Below are 21945 nucleotides of genomic sequence, written 5' to 3' on the forward strand. Positions count from 1 at the left end.
ACCAAGAAGCCATTTTTCAATTATTTTACTTAGCACAGTTTTAAAACCTATTATTTAGATGCCGGTTACAGGAAATTAAAGTGACAACATTAAAATAACAACTTGCGATCCACAGTAAAGCTATCATCCAACAGTACCTTTTAATTTGTTACGTAACATTTGACTGTAATGAGATGCTCTCTCTTACTCTTTGATTATATTGGGGATAAAATAAGGCTGGACTGCTTCAGTGAGCTTCTCTGCATACATTTCATATCTACCAGTCATCTGGAAAAGAAAAATAAAAGCTTCAGTTCTTTTAGTGAGCTATGAAAGTATGTCAGTAGAAAATATTTATATCCACCATTTTTTTTATGATGATATATTATTTAATTGCCCCAAAAGTAAAATCATAATTGACTCAAAATGCAAGACCTCCAGTGCCTTAGCACAAACTGATATACTTTTATAAAATAACTCATATTGTGTTGCCTAAAACTGTACTTCTACCGAAAAAAGAGTAGATCTAAAAAGTAAAACTTCAAAATTAACACCTTCCTGCTTTGCAGCTCTCCTTCACTGACAGTCACTTCTGCTGACTAATTACTTAAGGCTATTTTGGTTATCCTAGATAGCTGAAAGTTGAATGTGAAAGGTGGACTCACTTTCTTATCCATCAACAATACTCTCATTTAAGTCAGTTATGTAAATGAAGACAAAGGAGTGTATCTGTAATTATGTCTTCATAATGTGGCCTTGACAACTGATGAACCTTGCTGCCAGCAATAAGTATGCATATGTGTCACTGACGGTATTTGGGTTGTTCTTACTTTATGCATTAATGACACAAAATACTATCATTGCTTTGGGTCATACAGTAGCTGGAGGCTGGAATATAGCACTTCTCTTAGTGCACTATCGTCTTCTGAAGTGCACAGCCTTCAACATTGGCTCTGAGAGGGGCAAACTACTTCCTTCTTGCCACAGTGAAGTGAGGACAATTTAAATATTTTGCTGCTGTAAGTTTAGCAAACACTTTCTACTTAACATCCCTTTCAGGCATCAATGAATGCAAATTGCAGATACCAGAGCAGGTTAAATAGGTTCCTGCTTGCTATCAAGGGTTTTCTGCAGTGGATAAAATGATGACTTCATACTTCCTCATTCCCCTCATATCAAAAGCTACCTCTGTCTTGGCCACAAATGAGAGGAAAAGGAAACAGATATCCCCTGTCGTATAAACAAAAGCCACAGCTGTGCCTTATGTGCCAAATGACCAACAATGGCAATCCACACCACCAATGTAAAGCTAAGGTGCTGAAAGCACAAGACTTGAAGACAACAAAAAATAAGCAATTCTATACAAAACAGCTAGAGGTCAGCGTTTTGCTTTTACTGTTTGTTTTTCCTAATCAATACAATTGCTTTTGTTCAGATACCCCTCCTAAACTGTTATAAGCAATGCTCCACGTGCTTCCTGACACACTCTGCAATAAGGGCCTCTGATTTCAGTGGCAAAGCAAAACTAAATGCCTGCCTGACTTAAAAAAATTGGGAATCTCTCAGCACACTTTAATTCCACCATGTCAACAACCATATATGTACCAAACGCATTTGTAAAATAACAAGTGCAATTCTGTCCAGATGACCTGAAATTACTTTTTGTCTTTAGTCCATATGTATGGATTGGCAGCATTACCAAAATTCAGCTGTAGCTAAGAAATGAATATGTTTCAACTAAGAAGTTTATTCAGCATTTCAAATCCACAGAAAATTTGTATTTTTACATCAAATTGAAATCAAAACACATTATATATTGCACTATATTGTAATGCACAAGGTGGTTCCAAATAAACCAGCTCTTTAAAATAAATGCTTACAATAACATTATGTGCAAAAATTGACACTCCTTGCAAATATTTGCTTATTTTAAATACTAGTTTATCACTGAAGAATCTACATATATTGTGATGGTTGCTGGCCAGGAGTTCTGGTCTACTTTGTTAGGATCAGATTAAAAGAAGAAACTAGAGGGTAGTTTGTTTAAAAGAATAAAAAATAGAAAAAATCTGGTCTACTAAAACTGTATACAATACAGCACACCATATACCTGGTACTGGCACAACTGAAGGGTTAGCAAACTGCAGTGCTGAGGTGGCAATTTCTTAAACCAGCACTGCTGTTGTACAAATTAAATCAAAATTACAATCTCATAACAGATGATCCAAATCAGATTTATCTCAGACCGCAAAAAAATAGTAATAAATAAGTTTGCTAAAGCCGTGTGGAGACGCTTGCAGTCCTCTTAATCTGATTTAGATTAATTCAAAAGCGGGTTAAGATGCTTCATAGATGAACGTGCACAGTTCTCCCTCTGTGGCTTCAGCACGTCCACAAATTTAGGGAGTTCACACTGCAAGAAGTTTGCACACAGAAAGTTCTCAGAAGCTTAAGGATTCTTGTTGTTTGGGGTTTTCACTAACTTTCACCAAAACTGACAAGTAAGGCCTATAAGAATATAAAGAACTACGATATTAGGTCAGATCAAAGGCCCATCTCAGCTCAGTGTCAAATGCCTACATACCTCGCACAAAGAAACCACACACACTTCTCCTAGCAGTTCTTGGAGCTCCTGGCAATCTGCACTTAAGGACCAAAGGCTAAGTTCTTAATTTAAAAGCTATTAGCCTAGTTTCCCTGATTTTGGCTATTCTTTTCTGAATCCATTTATGCCTTTGGCCTCCAGAACATCCTGTTAAATTAGTTCAACAATTTAAGCTTTGGACTGTTAAAAAAAAAAAAAAGGCTGCCTTTTTTAACCATTGTAAGATTATATGATCATTATGAAAGCTTGTTTGTTCTAATATCATATGTAGGTTTGTTTCCTTACAAGGAGGCTTACCTTAAAATTCCATTTGTCACTGACTTGCCTGCAAAGATTTAGATCCATCTCTACCACCAGAAGTCCATCCCGAGTGCGAGAGAGTCCTGGGGTCCTACTGCCGTCTGGTGCAGCTACGTAACTCGAGCCATAAAAATGGCCCAAATCATGGTGTGCTTAAAGAAATTTTTAAAAAGCATGTAATGCCATCTACAAATAAGTATACAACTTAACATGCAGTGTCCCATAAAACCTGGCTCAATTTCTTGTGGTTGCTCACTCACTGTGCCTTAAGCAAGATATCACCCTGAAGAGTCACAGCACAATCCTAAGGTAACTGCAGTTTCAACCTGTAGTTACTTTTATGCACATTACAGGTTTCAAATATATTGAATTAACAGGAAAAAACTCACTGCATTGCTTTTTAAATAATGTATTATTATGCTTTCCCATTATTAAGTCTCTGAACTGAAGTAAAAGCTTTGCTTTCATTGTTTTTTATTTAGCATTTAAATTAATTCTAATTGTCAAATCACACATTTCCAAAACAGCTGACAGAGATGCACCCATTCAATTTTCAATACAAAGTCAGAAGTGAAAACACTGGGATTTGAGGCACAGAAAAAAATATCTTACTTCATATTGCACAACTCCAAGTTGTGCCAATAATCAGCCACATCTGTTGTACTACTAAGCAATGGATACCACTGACCTTTTTGATGCAGCTGCTACAAACACTTAATTCCAAAACTAGCTAAAAAAAAAAAAAGGCTCAGGCTGACTCCAGATTAAGCCAGAAATTCTGATGGTTATCAGAGGACAAATTACAGCGTTTCAACACACAAGTGAAGTACATACAAGCAAATCTCATAGTTGTCTTTGAGAATGCTCTTCTTTAAGCATTTTTTATTTCCAGCAAATCTGTGAAACAGGGCAAAATGACTTGGCCGGGAATTCAGCTTAGGGCCTGAATCTTAATCTTAAAACTACATATAAAATATCATGCACACACTGAAAACACAGGCTAATTTGTGGGATTTCTGTCTTCCGGTCCTACAACACTGCATTGACTCAAAAACTCTTAGTCCTCTGAAAGCATATCGAAACCTTAGGTATGAATTTCTGGTGACCACATACTGTGGTACCACTACCTTTAATAGGAAGCGCTGCTTCTCTCCAGCTTACAAAATAGCAGACTTAAGTAAGGCAGTCACTAACCACCATTGCTGGCATGGGACAGACACTTGCAGGAGAGCTATTGTTTCTTCAGACTTTCTAGTTGACAATTATTAGCAACCACTGAATGTGATTTCTGAACATACCTTCTCCACCATCTCCGGAAGTAAAGGCATTCTTGTAGTATTCCTGTGAAATAAGAGGAATCCATAGGTGGCAGTATAATTCCATTTCACTCAAGAAATCCTTGCTAGTCTACCATATTTAGTATGGAAGTTTATATAAATCTATTAAGAATTTTTCTGGCATACTATCAGCACTGTCTAGAGGGAGCCATCAGAGGGGCCTAGTTTCTGTGATGGATAGGCTAGAAAACAGGATCTTTTTCTATCACTGCCTGTTGTTCATACGCTTTGGGGAACATGCCTCGTGTCAGTTTCACAAGTCTGAAGAAAAGGCAAAAGAGGAGACATTTAACCAAACACATCTGAGTGGACTGCAAAAGAAGGCAAATGTATTCACATAACTGCAAGAACAAGTCCAGAGTTTTGCACAGAACCTTATAAAGTAGGGTGTTTGGACTAATCTGAAAGCAAGAATGACCTATTTTGTGCAAAATAAATTTTCATTATAGAATTTCAGTGTCCAGAAAGAGCTAGTATCTGTACAACAGCAACCAATTCTGTACCACTGACCTGAAGTTATATATTACTTTCAGTCATTTTGGCTAAAAGAATACTGATTTCACCATAGAAACTAGGAGAATTAGCAAAAGGGTGGGTGCCTATTACAAAGAGAGCAAGTCAAGAACAGGAAGCAGCTGCAATGAAAAAGTAGGCTGCCAGCAACAAGGCAGCTCTCAATCTCTTTATCACTATCCATCTTCAAATCACATTATAAACACTAATACCGTAGTTATACAGTGGAGGAATCTATGCACTCTAGTGCTATTCAGTTCGTTAGCTTGAATTAACGTATGTTAAACTTATGAAAAGAAATAGCAAAGTGAAGATACATACCGTTCCTACCCTGTTGATGGGACATGTGAAGCAGTGATTAGCTATGGCAGCATTTCTTGCTTCAATTGGCCACAGTGACTCGCTGGAATACACAAAAGAGGCGGCAGGTATTCACTACTTGTCTATTTCAGAGCTAAATTTAGATTATGACTGTCTCAGACTGTACATTTTCTGTAAAAGAAGCCAAAGTTAGGTGCTAAGAGTGATCTTGCTCTTACAGTCAAAATCTCCCCACAGATACAGCCAAGCACTACAATTATTTTCTGCTCAAATACAGGTATAAACAATTCTATCTGACAACAAATATGGCTTTGCCATGGCAAAAAAAAAAAAAAAAAAAAAAAAAACACATCTCAAGATTTTCAAAGCAATTAAAGCATACAAAGCTCTACTCTGCAAATTACATAAAAGATTTACACATGTGCTTTCCCATTCCATTAGTTTTCAATATACCAAATATCATTCTGCAGCAAAACTGTAAGAGATTCATATGAGTTGCCTCCTTTTTCCCCCAAATGGTCGAGGAGTGGCTTTTGCAGAAGTGAATGAAAAAAAATTAATTACGGGAATAATAAAAAAAATGAAAGGAAAAGAAAAAAAAAAATCAATTTCCACGAAAATTTCCTATTTCTGTTATTTCAACCACAGTTTTCATAGCACTTTCCAGTAAGTCATTTTCCCATGGTGGGCTGATGAAAAAGAAAGCATGTTTAACAAAAGCATCCCAATAACTTCTCAGTAATTCTCTACTAAACCAGTCACTAAATTTACATAAAACCAAGAACTGAGAAATAAAAAACTCCATCTCTTTTACAAGCCTCTACCTCTTTTCCAAAGGAGATTTCAATTCTGACTGATGTTTCAAACTGAAACAGTCTTCTTTTTATTAGATGGTTTGATACACAAGGATCAGACTAGTTAATAGGAGGCCTGGAAGTACTGAGAGCTCCAAAACAAAGGTGATACAATTTGTACACTCCTGTGACAGCATGTACCTGCCAGATCCTGAGTACCAAGACAAGGTTGCAAGCATCTGACTCATTAATCTCCCAGTCAGGCTCAAGAATCTTAAGAGATGGTCGCTGGACTGACTGAAAGGACTTGGTTTATTGCCTCTTTTCTCAATTGCTTTGAGTCTGGCAGCCAACTCTTCTAAGAAAAAGGGATTTTATTGAAAAGCTCCAGCAAATTACAATTTCACAGAAGACAGACAGGGAAAAAAGGCTATAGCCAAGAAACGACCCCAGAGACAGTTTTTACTTAGGCCTCAAGAGTCCTCTTCCTGCAATAAAAATTATATGCTTAAAAACAATCGAGTGAAAGCCAATAATTAGGAGAGCCTGAAGCACCCAGAGTACCAATGAAGTGCTATATGACAACAGGGTAATTTCTGTTTGCTCTCCTGTTAATGGACTATAAGTGGACAAACATCACAAATATTATTCTAGCAGTGACATAAATGCCCCAAAAGCACTGCATATTCATTCAGCTCTTTTTCAAAGGACATTTTCCAACATTACTCAACCTAAATTATCTTTTATACCAAAAACTATTAAAGGCAGTTTGAATGACAGAATACTACATCTAACCTACAGTTCTACACTCCAGGTTTGTAAACTCATGGTTCTCTGCATCTGAATTGGCTGTGGGTATGAAAATTTTATGCCTCTAATCTGTTTTTCATAATTTCTACCCTATTTTGAATGCCCATTTGTCCTCAGAATTTTCTAGCTGGTCAGCAGCAAAAACTGGACAAACACTCTTGGACCTTGTTACAGAGACAGAGAAACTCCAAATTTACATTAAACAGGTAAAGAGAGGGGATTGGATGAATCCTGAAGAAATGGAAAATGTTAAAAAAGATATTCCTATTACATTTCTAACCCTTCTATCATCTTGTATACCCAGTTAGCAAGTCTATATTGCCTGAACATTTCATACACTAAGGTTTACAAAACTGACACTGGAAAAATCTCTTCCTCTAGGTTTAAAGAAATAAAAATGAAAGTTATCTGCAATTAGCCCACACACACAAGCCCAGCTGAAGGGAGAGAGAAGAGAAATGAGAAAGAATTTTTAGTATTATAAGAGATCAGTATGTCTTCTTTTTTTGTCTGCTACTCGATATTATACTTGTATTATGATATCATCAGTAACAATTAAACATGCTCCCGTTAGCTTCCTAAAACTTATCTTTGGAGTTGGAAAGTCAAAGACAGTTCAGCTAGCCCAAAGTACGTTTTTTTAACTCACAATGGAAATGTTTTTGTTCCAAAGAACTCTGCAAAGCCAAACTTCCCTCCCCTCGCCCTGTACAAAGCCAGCCACTTATGCTGAAAAGGGTTACAAATATTAATAATTAGGCATAAACTACCATCACTTCTTCAGTCATACGTATGTAAACATCATATAACAATAAATTACTTTTCAGAGTCTTGTTAGCAGGAAAAAAACACCCAAAAAGAAACCAAAAAGAAACAGCACAGTTGTTCCACCATGTGTTAAGCTGATGTGTAGACATGTTCTGGAATCCCACACTTCAATTTACAAATAGTCTAATTTGGAATGTAAAAGTATCGAGTAGTACAGCAAAGAACAGAATACAATGAGAATGAATGGAAGGTGTGGTGATTTTGTCAAGAGGAACGGTGTAAACCACTGAAACCATTTCTACAAGGTTTCTACCTAAAGAAAGCTCCCTCACTGGCCCCAAAGAAATGCAGTTGTTTTGCATCACATTATAGTATCCCAAGCAATACACAGCCTGTGTCAGACAATGCTTTAGAAGCATGACACATTCAAAGGTAATTATATTAAAATGTGACCGATGCTGATAGTGTAAAGGCAAAGAATATTCAAGATCTAATCCACAAATTAATCATTATGAGCTAGCTAAGAAATATATTTTCTTAGCTCACTGAGCTGGTTTTCTTTTTTCTTTCAGGAAATCAAGTCAGTAGAGTGCAATTAATGTCAATCTGCAGAAGATTAATCTCAAGGGAAACAGTTTACACTGGTTCAGTCTGGTTCAAGAGCCCTGATAATCACAAAATTGCCAACAGTTTAGAAAAAAAAAAATGTTTGTGAGAAAAGGGTTTCTCAGCCTGGCTCTGAAACTGCAATTCGATACCATACTTACTGGCTCCTAGGTGGACGATGCAAGCTGGCAAGCTAAGCCTGAACGTAAATTACTACTGCCTACGATAAAGCAAAAATATTACATAGATAATCTAAATAAATTCTCGTTAGTTTTCAGAACATCAGCTGGATGCTGGTTAACTCTGTCTCAGAGACAAAAGACCTGCAGATGTACAACTGAAGTTCTGGAAGAGAATTAGTGATTATGAGCAGACTGGTAGCCCAGAACTCCAGATGGCAAAAAATGCAGACTCCTTCATGAAGGCAAAACAAGGAGGTGGTACCTCAGTTTCCAAGACCTCAGCAAGATGCCCCTGAAGCCCCAGCGAGGGGCTCAGTTTTTCAGTTAATCCAGAAAGCGTGCAACAGCCTAAATTAGTTTGCATTTTACCTGAGCGTTCCAATAGTGGCTGAAGGGTTGAAGATGATCTCTGCTCCGTTCATACTAAACATTAGCCAGTTCAGAGGGTGATGGCGCCCATAGCATATATTCACAGCAATTGCTCCAAACTGTGTCTGAAACACTGGGTGTCCTGTATTTCCTTCCATATAGTAAGTAGACTACAAGTGAAACAAAAAACCACAAATGTAGACTTCTTAAAAAAGTGAAAAGAAATACCTCCCACATTGCTTTGACACTTCCCAATTTCTGATTATCACCTTCAATTTGTTAGACCATAAGCGAGGACACCTTTCATTTAGTACATAGCTGCACTGTAATAGGTATATAGCAAAAAGTGGCTCTTAGGCTGCTGAAATCAAATTCAAGCCCCTTTCTGTTTCCCTTCACTCATGTTACACTTAAGCATTGTCTGACTTTGACACAAACACCTCTATTAATGCTAGAAACTTCTACAGAAGCTTAAGAGGCATCCACAAATTGACAAACTTTAGGGACCTCTCTTAGTACTTTCCCCACATAAGAAAATTTTCCTAAGTCATCATGGTCCTTTGATTCTGATTAAACAGATGATGAACACTGTTTAAAGAACACGGAATTCCTTTACATTCACCTGTAATGACATGCAGTAATTTTATGAATGTTATAAGGAAGTGTTAGTGTATAGCTAAGATTGATTATTTGAACTTCTTATATGCCTACTGCTCCAAACAAACAGAAGGTTTGAAACTACCACCAGGAAAATCACAGGGTAGATCTAGAGAACACTCCTTAAAGAAACTGGAGCCAACTGTTGGCTTAGAAGATCCCATTTACCATATGCTGTGAACTTTCACCTTATCATATCAAACATTTCTAAACACTTAAAAACGCATTGGTTCCTGTAAAAGGCACTAGTAAAGAGAAGCATAGAGCATTGTTAACAGCTATCAAGAAAAACATTTAAGGAGATATTCTAAATGAAATGTGCAGAAACAGTTCTTCCCAGATACAAGAAAAGAAAAACATATGTGTGGAGTCACTGACGGTTGCCTGCTGAGTGCTCAGTAGTAATCAAAACCCCAAGAAAATCTCAGGCATCAACAGGAAGGGTATTGAAACATAACAGAAAACATCGATTTGCTGGTTTATAAGAATTCTGTGTGCCCGTGGCTTGAGTACTCTGGGCAATTCTAGTGTCCGCATCTCAATAAGGATATACTAGACATGGAATACGCAAAGGCAACTGAAATGACAAAAGGGATGAGGCAGCTCCCTTGGGAGGAGCAACTAAAAAGGCTCTTCAATGTGCAGACAGAAGGCTGAGGGAGATATTACAAACGAGATTTACAAAATCACAAAGGCAGTGGATAAGACGAATGACATACAGAAAACCCAAAGCAGTGGCAGTAGTGTGCATTGACTGAAATTACACTCCTGTACCTGTTTTCAGGCAAAGTAACTTTTTTCTTGCAGCAGTGCACTTCTGAAAAAGCTTCTTTGTGAAAGCAGGTATTATCACGAGGTTCAGAAGGGATTAGACAAAGTCATTGATAAAAGAACCACAGATAAGAAATGAAACAGACAGTAACATACCATCCAACATCCCTAATACAATGTCTGTGGATATCACGGGAGTACAGAAGTTGCAGAGTGGCCAGACTTGTTCCTAATAGTACCTTTTTGTGATGATCTGAGAGACAAAAAAGCAAGGTACATAATCCACCAGCCTGACACAATGGGGCGTGCCTCTTATCATATAAGAAAGTTGCCTTGTAAAACAATTCCCTTTTCATTGAAACTACCTGTCCATTTTAACAACCACTGCTGTTGGTCTTGAAGGAAGCAGAACCACATCAGGCCTAAAGCAAGCAGTTTCAGCTGGAGAACAAACTAGGGCCGCATCAAAGTGTTGGAGCATGGCATGATAGACACAGGAAGATCATCTTCTGAAACCAAGAAAGACTAGAGGTTCAGTATGCCCAGTATATCTAATATCTCATGTTTCTTATTTATTATCAAGGTCTCATGAATTTGAACAGTCCCTTGGGCACTGATTTTTACCTCCTTTCATGTCTGTAGAAAACATACCACATGGTGGGCACTCACACAATCCTTTTTCAAAACAATTCCACTGATTGACTGTATTTCCATTTTTTCTTCTATTCTCAGCTTTCTTTTATTACAGTAGGAGAAGAAAAACAAAAATGCTGTTGCTTCAGGGAATTCATCAGTTCTTAGTTCTTTATTCCTTACCAGAGGTCACAATCATCTCCACAGCAACCAACTGTGATGTCTCAAGAAGGATTGATTTTTGTTTATTTATATGCCCTCACACACACGGCTGAATAGGTTATAGACCAATCTCCTTCGCCTCTCCATTTAGTTCTCACCGATTCAACAAGCATGATTTCAACAAGGCTCCTTTCCCTATCTGCTCTACAGAGAAAACCCACAAAAAATAATTTCAAATTCCACCCTTCCTTTGGGGGTGAACTGTTGATAAAGAAAACAACATTAGAGTAACAGAGATGAGCATAATCTTTCCCTGAAGTCTTGGTGGTTTCTAAAATACTTCTATCAAAATTGCTCATCTTGGAAGAATGGACTTAATGCTTTGCTAACAAAATCAGCTAAAAAGACAGCACAGTTTTGGGTAAACTCTACTTGCTTCTATACTACCTCTATAATGAGGTAGATAAGACAAGGAATGTCAAATCATTATAGTATACCTGTAAGGTATAAAGAGATTGTTCTGTGGTAATCCTGGCATTTAGGATAAGAACTAACTCCTTTTAGGAATCATGCAAAACTCATAACGAAACTCTATTTATACTTCACATTGAAAAGTAAAAATATTTTCTTTTTTTCAGATGCCTTTCATTACAGTTTCATAGCTGGAAACAAGGAGTTTCTCGTAATCTGTTGCTGATCCAGAAAATAGTGTCTGGAAAACTGAAAGACATCATATTTTAGCACAAGCAACAGGAATTTATTTTTTGTTTGATTACACAAGGAACAAATCAAGAATGTGGAAAGTAACCAAAACTCATTTTTATTAGTGCTTGTATTTTATATGGGTTTGTTAGTTACTGTTTCACTAGCTAAAAGACAGATCCAATACAACAACATTAAATATCAAAATAATTACTAAATATCAAAATAATTACTAAAGATTTCAGAAGTCAACACTGGTGGCTGACAGGCCTGTGCCAGAAATCCATTGTGTAGAAATCTATTAACAGCCCCCTCTGAAGAAACACAAATCAGCCCGATCAGGCCTGAGAGCCCAGCTCAAAACTTCCAGAGGTTTTTGAACACGAAGTTTCAAGATATAAAAAAGATTTTAAAATTAATAAAAAACCAGTTTGGATTCTGAGGCCTCAGTTTAGCGACTGGAGCATTTGGACTGGGAACAAAAGCAACTGCAGCTATATAGCCCCCAGTGCTCAGAAGAAATGCCTCTGTTAATTACCCACTTTAGCTGACAAGGAGAGATTTAGTTAGGTAAGACAATGTATTTTTAGACTTAGGTTAATTTTTAATCCTGATCTTTCTGCTTGTGACAATTCTATGGATGGATAAACACATTTCAGATCTACCAGTTTTCTTCTGATGTGGCCTTTGCTACCAGTTCAGTTTCTGAAGCTGATTCTGGAGGACAGTCTGAAAACTGCTGGGGGCTTCAGTGGAAGTAATGTGATAAGTAAATAGAAGATGCCATAAACCAGCTATTCAGTTAGAAACGTTATGAATTAAGGGATTCTGCTCAAAGAAACATCAGCAAAAGAACTGTGATTTCCAAGACAACCTCACAGAGAAACAGAGATCAAGACCATAAATAATGCTCACACATGACCCATGAAACAATTGCCTTCCAAATTAAAATAAGTTCAACATGCACACATGCAAAAACTAAGCCAATAACGCACAACTAATGTAACAAAGCCGTGACTTAGTGAATTTTCTTTTAGAGATCCTCAATACTTTTGTAGTTTCCCTCAGGCCAAGGAAGAGTACATGACAAAGACTCAATGTTATTTGTCCTTTAAGAGTCATCAATCTCTATTCTTGATAAATTAACTTACTATAATTTCACGTGAGAAAAACTGATTTGACACTTAAAGAATCACATTTTCTAGAAATACATTATATTTCCTGCCAATGTGACGCTGATACAACACATGCTGTTACGAACAAGAGCTGCAAAGTAAGACTAGCTTGATAATCACAACACTGCATCTTACCTCATTGAAATCTCCAACTCTTGGAATGTGATTTTTCCTACTTTTGCCAAGGACAGCTCCAGAATTAGAAATGACCACTGCAGCATTCCACAGAGTTCCCCCATGTATGTCATCTCGCTCCAGGATTGGAGATACCACAACCATGTTGTATTTCTTTGCCAGCTATACAAATGAACACAATTATTTTATTATACACAACCCTGCGGTAATTATTTTCATTTTTTGGTCATAAAGAAGAATTTTAAAAAGTTTTCATCTGGTACATTACTCTGCCTGTTATCAACGGTTAGTGCTTAACCCACACTGGCATGCCCACATCACCACAGTTTCTTCATCAAAGATGGATACATTGCAGAGAGCTTTCCACCTGCATCCTTCAACAAGAAACGCAAGGTAACAACAGGAAAAAAGCATCCTAACAGCAACAGTCAAGCTACAAAGCCCACCTCTATCTATTCAGAGGCAGAAGAGGAGATAGATCTCATCCCATTCTTTCATTCTGGTATAGCACATAAGTAGTATACCAGAATAAAAGACACCATGCCAAACCTGGGGGGGAGAAAAAAGGTAAAATAGCATTACATGTTAACTATAAATGTTAAATAACATACACGTGAAAAATATAGCAACTTCTGGCTACCAGTTTACTAGCACATTGCCTTTTCCTTCAAATCACTTCTCTTTCTTTTATTTCTCCAAACTTCCATAGTGTCATTAATTCCACAGTGAGAAGCAACACACACCTACCCTAGATCAGACTAAAGATATTATGCTGTCTACAAAAGCTTAATAGGTCAGTGCATATCTAGGCAAATCTGACATCAAAACAGTGTTTTGTTGTTTCGATCACTTGTAAAAAGAAATAATTTAAATTTCTTATTAAAAAAAATTTGTCAGAAAAAAAACCCAAAAAACTCTGTCACCTTTGCAATCAACAATCTCCATAAAAATAAGAGTCAGACAATAACAAATCTCCTTGGGTCCATAAAAAGCCCCCTACATTTTGTGTCATTTCACAGGGAGATGCAAAAAATGTGAAAGTGTTCTCTGTTCAGAAAAGGCTAGCTGTTCTACTCACACCTTCATACAAGCATTGTTTAATAAGCAAGAAACAACTTCTAAATGGAAATTAAAAAAATATTTGTATGAAGAATTGTTCCTCTCTTGTAAAATTCAGGAACAGTTAAATGGGCAGTTTCATATGCCTTCCGTGATACAAGGAAGTCTACAAATGCAAAATTGTTTAAAAAATAAATATTGAGCACAGTTGTTGTCCATTTATACTTCACTCAGTATCATAATATTTGTCAAGTAAGGTGAAAATTTATTTTGATTATTTCAGTTTTCTCAGTGGTACGAGATGGGTTCATAAAGAAATCCATGCGAATCAGTGGCAGTTATGGGCTGAGGCTGGATGTGAGGTTTTTTTGCTTGACTGTTTTTTTACCTCTTGACAGAATTTTGTTGTTGGCCCATCCTCTGCTGACTCAGCAAATTCAGTCCAAGGAAGCTTCTCTCTTGTACAAAAAGCAAAGGGCATGGCTAGAAAACACCAATGCAAGACAAAATTTACAAAAGTGTTCATGTCACTCAAGAAATGCACACTGTATGCATGAATACAGATAAAAAAATTAAACACTTAAGAATGATTCAATTATTTTCCTTGTTTAAAGGCAAAAGCTATTTAAAACTATTTTTAGCAAGGGCAAGGAGTTTTGCACCCATGCGGAGCAAAGTAGAAGAGAAAGAATGCACTTCATGAAGTCTTACCAGAGGTAAAAATACAAAATACACCCCAGTCACTAGCATACACTTTCTGTGAATAACCTGTTTTCACAACTCGGGCCTTCATTTTGTTTTTTCCCTCTCTTAAGCCTTAAAGACTCCATTTTAATTAGATTTTTTAAATTTTCATATCTGTCTAGAAAAAATCCTAAGTTTTAGAAGAAAAAAAAATGAAGGAAGGATGACACAAACAAGGGCCACACATACAAATATCGCTGTTGCAGCGTACACCAGTCTTCAATATAACGGACTTCATATACATCTTCCACACAGTTCTGCTAACTAAGACTGTTTTTTCCTTTAGAAAGCAAATCAGTAAAGTCAGCTGTTGTATCTTGGAATATCTCTGCTGTTTACTTAGAAGACATACTTCTAGTACAGGATACTTGTTAAAATAGAAGGAACTTGACCTCTGACAACCTAGAAGGAATCACAGAAAATACTCACTCCAAGCCTCCTGGAAACAAACTATGTTGACCCCACATATTGCAGCTACTTCCACAATCTCCTCAATTCGTTTGTGCAGTGCAGCCACCTGATTGCGAGAAGTGTCATGCTATAAAAAAAAGCTGTATGTTCAACTCCCGTGTATATTAATAGCCTGGTTTTACAAGCTTGTTCACATTATATTTATCTCATTCTATACTTAGTCCCACTGCTTTCAGGGGGAATAACTCAAGGAGTTATCATTCCTGAGCACTGATAACAGAAAGAGAGATGGATTTTTAAAAGCATTCAGATGCTGAAAATAGAGAAAGCAATCCAACGGAATTCTTATTTCATGGTTACAACACTTAAATATATGGCAACTCATTGCTGACTGACTTGAAAACAGCTAAAATTCTTAACAGAATCAGCAAAACTTATAATTTTGCTGCTCATCATAAACATCCTAAAGAACAATGCTAAGTAAATGTGAATTCAAAGTCAGATACTCTGAATCTTAAAATATGAGGCAAGGACCGTCTATCTCCTGGTCATCTCTGAATCCTGCTCACATGTGTGGATCTTGGACACTCTATAGATGTTATTAACTCCAAACTATTTTCTAAATCTCTCTGTCCAAAGAGCTAATTGGATTATTACCAAGAAAAAACATCAAAGCATTTATTACTTAGTCAAAAAACATTGTTTCAAAGTACTTTTTTCTTAAGTATTCTACTTAAAGATAAGCATAGGTGTAGCACTTTGCATTGATACTTTCAGGTGTCAATAAGAAAAAAAAAAGGGATGCAAGACAAGTCAACAGTCACCTACAAACTCAACAACTGTACACTGATTTACAGAAATAGTTAACTAGTCATTTATAAGGTAAAATCATTAATGTAACTGCTAGTCTTTTTAACAGATGCTACAAGGAATCCACAAACTTGATCCATATAGGGAATTAATTACTTGCATCTGTGACAGGTATCTTTCCAAAACAAATTACCTCAGAAATGTTCTGTCCTGTCACTGTACAAAACTACTTGTCCAGGAGATTTTATAAATGTGGTCTTTTCTTTCACTTTTTTCAAGCTACTTTTAGGAGGCTACTTCTATATGTCACCTCAGTGCTTTTGTGTCCAAGATGCCAGGATATGATGGTTACCTTGTAATAAGATTTGGTTTACTGCTGTACAAAGAATAATGAACACAACTTTATTAATCTGTGTTTACTCTAATGGATTTTTCCGTAATGGAACATTTCTCAATTAAAACGAGAACTGCACCTGTGGTTCCCATGGGTTGCCATCTCTTTTGATTTTGGGTAAATGATTCTCTGTTACATTTTAGAGGCAAAGGATTTTCATGTACAAAAACAGTGACTAAATATTTAGCTTTGGAAAAACTGCAATCAGGTTGGTCAATTCACTAGGTAAATACAAGAGATGTTTCTGAGAAACAATAAAACCGAATGTGTCATTCGAATTTCTCACAGTATACTATATTAAGCTAGTGATGGGTCCTATATTGCCAGACAATCACCAGAGATTTCATGCTGGAGTTTCTAACATCAACAACTAAGGCGTGTTATCTCCCAATCCAGTAGAAGAGGAGTTACAGACAAACGGCCCAGATCCCAGTGTGTGTACCTGGACTGCCACAGCTGTGTCTGTGGGAAGTGGAATTTTATTTTGTACCAGTCCTACTCGAACAATACGCGGCCTCCTCAATTGCTCTGGAGCAGCTTCAAATCCATAGCCCTGTAGCTCAAAATCTCTTTCCTGAGCTGCTGATAGAGCAGCAGGTGGCAAATTAAGTTTTCTGGATTGAACAAGAAACAATGACATTTCAACATGAGACATTCTCCTTTTCTGCTCTGCATGCAGTGGATCAAAATGATCACAAATACTGCCTACCCCTGCCGAGACACCCAAGCTCCCATATGCAACTATCAGACAAGGGAACAGTCTGACAGTACCCTGGTCACGTGCAAAGCTCGCTGCTCTCCTCCATGGCAGTGAACTCCCAGCATCATCCTCTATAATTGTGATTTCCAGCCACTATTACCTTGCTATGGAAATCAAGGAGCACATATGTACAAACTTTCAAATGTAACCCCCATATTATAAAACGCTTTCCTTCCAACGTATTTTTCCTCATGTTAGATCCCCACTTTTCCAGCTCCCTGACCCCGAAGCCACAACCTTCCCAAGCCCCCCCTCAAAATTATCCCCCTCAGGTCTTTCGTTCCAGTGTCAGCCACCTTCTCAAACGACCTCTCTACTGCCCTGCTCCCCAGACTTGGATTACCTCCAAACTACCCCGGCTACCTCACCACGGCCTGACCTCGCCCGCAGCACCACAAGACCTACCCTTCTTTTTTTTCAGCCCAGCCCTGTGTCCTGCTCACCCGGCCTCAAACCGACTCCTTCCCCCTCAACTCCCGGGCTGGGCATCCCCGCGGAGCCCGAGGGGGAGGGAGGAGGGAGACAGACGGCAGAGGGAGGCCAGCCCGTCCTAGCAGCGCACCTTGCCTCGCCCCCGTAAAGGATCCGCTTCACCTCGGCCAGGTCCTCGGGCGGGATGTGCTGCTCCAAGCACGACTCCACCGACTCCAGGCCTCCCGCCATAGCGCGGCGCCGGACGGGACGGGACGGGACGGGACGGGACGAGGCGAAGCGAGCCGACGGTTGGGCACGCGCTGACCGTTGGGCACGCGCTGACCGTTGGGCAAGCGCGCGCCCCTCCTTCCCCCGTGAACTTTACCCCTGGGCGGCCCCCGCCGGCACACGCCCCTTTCGCCTCAGAGGGGTTTCGGCGGGCGCCGCGGAGGGTCCCCGCCGTGGCACGGAGGGGTCTGGGTGCACAGCGCGGCCCGGGAGGGGGCACGGACGGGTCTGGGCGCACAGCAGTAGTGGGGCCGGTCCCGTTCCGTTGTCGCAGGGCTGGTGGGGGATGTGCACCCTGTGGCCTGGTTGCTAACCCTGAGATATCCCTAAGGGTTAAAAGACGCATGGATGATGTGACCTTTCCCACCTATTTGCCACTTCTGGACCAACTCCTCAGCCTCAGAAATAACTTATCTAAAAGCAGAACATCCTTAGGAGTATTTTTGTAAAGATACCATTCAACAAAAGGGCTTAGAAATAGGAAAGGTGTCATAAAATGACAATGGTTTTCATTGTGCCTTTTAGTTGCAATAAGACTTTGAACAGGAGCCAATAATAAGCAATAATTTTGTCTTCAACATGGATTTGAGGCCCAATATAATTGGAAATGCGTCCCAAAGCCAAAGTTCATGCCAGACAAAGGATTGAACAAATTAAGACCTTTATCTGGGACCAAAAATGTGCGTCTAAATAAAGGATATTTTCTTCTGCGGGTACGAAGTGGACACCCCAGTTTAAACCGGTTATTCACACTGAACTATTGGCTGCACCTTCCGCTTCAAAATGCTACTGAAATTCACAACGTGGTAACTAGTTTTCTCATTCAGATGAAGCACTAAGTCCAGGGATGGCTACACATGGCTAAATATATCACACCGAGTTTAAGCACTGCTTTATGTATCTTGCGGAGGATGTAACAACATTCAGCACTTCGCATTCGCGGTTGTTAGGTATTTTGAGTTAAATATTAAGCCTTTCAGGCTAAATTAAAAAAAAAAAAAAAGTCAGGGAGAGAGTGTCTAATATTTAACTTTAAACAGAAAGTGTCCAGGGGTAGTCTGGTTTCATCGAGGCCTTTTGAGATACGTGATTCTTTTGCTCTAATCCACTGTTTTTAACCCAAGAAGTTGCAGCAACGATGCGTGTGCCAAGTGCACCGGGGCAGAGGCGGTGCTCTCCCGCCCTGTAGGGGCAGGAACTCCTCTGAGTAACTCCTAAAGAGCACACTAACTCCTTTAGGCAGCAATCAGGAAAATCCTTTAATCTTTGTGGGAATTTTCAAGATAAACTACAATTAGGGATGATGGTACACTATAAAGCAAAAATGGTAAATTTGAAAGTGAAGAAAAAAAAACCAAAAACGTCATTTGAAAGGAAGGAACTTTTTTAAAGTCTGGATAGCTAGTGTATTGTGTAAGTATTTGCCCTGCATTCATCAGTGTAGCATCTCCCTGCTCATGACCAAGAGCCTAAAAACCTATTCTTAAGAATTATTTTTCTTTCCCAAACATACTTCCGAAGGGCAATAATAAGCAGTGACCGATACTTACATGGTATTTTTCATTTGATGAACCTAATTTGGTTTAATGGCCAATTTTAAAGGTATGTATCAGTAACATTTTGTTCCGTTCATGGCTGGCAGATCGTTGAACATTGGAGAATGGGAGATCAATGCAAAAATCAGCTGACAATACAGGAGGGAAATCAGGAGACCAAGTAAGTTCATTCCCATATCAGCATACTCAGGATGTCAGCTAACAGATAAAGCATTTCTGCAGGACTCGCAGAAACAAACAGAAGGGCTTGAGCTTCTCTGGGAACTGTTCAAGTTCTTTTCTGCCTGGACTGCAAATTAAAGGGAAAAACAGCAGGTCTATTTTGTATCCAGCTCCTGAAGAAGGTCACATAACTGAACTTTTCTCTTCAAGCTTCTATTCTTAGTGTGAACTTTCACTGACTTCTCTATTGGTGCCTTGTTTGTTTGTAATTTAGTAAATTGTACTACATGTAGGAAATGGACTTCATGGCAATAAAACTGAAGCCCCTGAAAAGAATACTCACGAACAGTCGAGACCTGAAAAAACAGTACATTTCCTGTGCACCGTATCAGCCATCCTGCAACAACGCAGTGAGGTCCAGACTGCGTGAATAGGAAATGACAAGCCTAGAATTACTAATAACGATGAAAGGAGATCAGGCTATTCCATAGGGACTATGCGTATATAAAGGTATAACTCTAGCCAACACAATAAACCTTCAAAGCACAAAATGTTAATGTTGAGCAGGAAAGTAACTTAATAAAGGAAGATGCCTTCCATATCCCAGACAAAGCATATTAGAGAGTGTGGATTTAAGTCTGAATGTTCCACTTCAGTCATTGCAATTATCTGTTAAGTATGATGCTTGAATCCAGCTCCCAGCTCTGGCTTTGACTTCTTCAACCCCCTGTATTTAAACTTCTTCCCAGTTCTGCATTACCTGGACCAAGTAACTGTTTTGGGAAATAGCTGAACCTTTTGATATGAACCCGGGCTGTAATAACTGGTTTAGAGGAAAATAAGCTGGGTATAGAAGTCAGGACCACACAGTGTAATCTGAACAGAAGGCAGTTCTTGCGCGCTTCTGTGCTGAAACCCTGTGTTGCACAGATGCCATCTCAGAGCTAAAACTGGGGTTTGGTAACACTGGTCCACACACTCTGTGCTGCAAGACTGTTCCCAAGAGTTCCTGTAAAACCCCACAATAGCACCCTGGCATTAGTCAGAAGCACCCTGGAGATTGAATTTAAGAGCCAAATATCTAGAGTTCAGGCTAAAATTGGGAAAGACCCAAGAAAAGATTTAAACAAACAAACAAAATCTTTCCACTGTAACCCAAGATAGGAGCAAAGGCTGAACAGCATCATGTATCAGAGCTAGTAGGCCCGACTGTAGGCAGCATTTCTATCTTTCCTTCCTAAGTGAGTCGTATGTACATATACTCCCTCTGAATCACCTCGCTTCTTACAAACCCTGCTACTGTCACGCGAATCATATTTCCAGACACTTTCTTCTGCTGTCATTCCTTGAAATGGGTCACACAGAGTTCCCCAGAGCAGCTAAATAGATTAATAACTTTTATCCCTAATGCAATAACTGTCTTGGATCACCCACGGGGTCATGCTGCTTGTTATTAACACCTATCAAGGGATTTAGGTGGACGTGGATCCAAACATGTCCTGCAAAGCCACATGATATTGATGCTCTAAACTTGCTTTTTAGATCCTGCAACACCCTTTCAAATGACCTTCTATGCTGTACTTTTCCAGTGGCCACAAAATAACGTACTGAGTTGTACTGCAAAATAGATCGCTGAAATAAATCTTTACATTGCTTCACCTCAAATACAGACTCCCTTGCTTCATGCGGAGATATAAAACAATTATCTCGGAACATACCTGATTCAAAACATTTCAAGTGTAAGAGACGGGCAGTGAAGGGTAATTAGCATAACACACATTGTAAGAGAAGAGACAGGTCTAAAATACAGGGGGAAGATAAAACACTAGCTTCCTGATACTTAATATACAGCTAAAAGAAGGAAGACAGTAAACTTCCTTTCTGTCCTGCTTTGGTTTATACATTGAGACAAACGAGCTTTAAGGGTGCTGCGATTAAGGAAAACCAACATTCTCAGTTTTAAAGTCACTCTTTGTACCATGACCTCTTGCTAATAACACTTAACTTCGGTGGGATTTTGGGGGTTTGGGTTTTTGGGGGTTTGGCTTTTTTGTTTTGTTATTTGTTTTGTTTTGGGTTTTTTTTGCCTTTGCACTGGTTACAGACAGAGAGCTCTTTTCCAAATTCTACTTAAATCTTTACAAGTATTTTTATCAGTTTTAGAAATGGGTCTGTACGTAAAGCAAAGTTGAGGATTTTTATACGGATGGAAAATTCTGGTCTGTGTTTAGATTCCCTGCCTTTCCCACGGACTCTGCAGAAACCACAGGTACAATCACCTATAGAGTAGGAGAGCCAAATTATAAACCTCTTATAGTTGGCTTTGTGTCATCTGCTCTTGGCTTCCTGCCGTTCTGAAGGCTGGGTGAGGGGAAGTGGCTGAAAACTGAGGAAGTTTATTGTTGACACTACGTTTTGTCTGTTCTCAGGCGTGCCTGGGACCAAAGCAGTCCCTAACTAGTCCCAGATCCAAGGAGCGAAATGCAAGTTTTCAGACACCTTCACCTCCTTCCTCGTCTGCCTCCCTC

At 38.8% G+C, this 21945-nt stretch overlaps 1 protein-coding gene across 2 annotated transcripts; it reads right to left on the bottom strand.

Annotated features, from left to right (window-relative positions):
• Positions 1–9: 9 nt before the first annotated feature.
• UPB1 (beta-ureidopropionase 1) lies at positions 10–17771 on the bottom strand. 2 transcript variants are annotated; one of them, XM_063350579.1, is made up of 10 exons: positions 17560–17771; positions 16680–16851; positions 15052–15160; positions 14267–14361; positions 12820–12981; positions 8585–8754; positions 5056–5137; positions 4183–4225; positions 2882–3036; positions 10–267 (listed from the first exon to the last, which is right to left on the bottom strand). In XM_063350579.1, exons 1-10 carry the CDS (start codon positions 17658–17660, stop codon positions 184–186), a joined length of 1173 nt encoding a protein of 390 aa, XP_063206649.1. In that variant the 5' UTR covers positions 17661–17771; the 3' UTR covers positions 10–183. The 2 variants fall into 2 exon arrangements, with proteins under 2 accessions (XP_063206649.1, XP_063206650.1); XM_063350580.1 differs by having other exon boundaries at positions 15052–15139; positions 17560–17769.
• Positions 17772–21945: the final 4174 nt, after the last annotated feature.

Source organism: Chroicocephalus ridibundus, chromosome 13, assembly GCF_963924245.1.
Source record: "Chroicocephalus ridibundus chromosome 13, bChrRid1.1, whole genome shotgun sequence".
NCBI classification, from domain to species: Eukaryota; Metazoa; Chordata; class Aves; order Charadriiformes; family Laridae; genus Chroicocephalus; species Chroicocephalus ridibundus.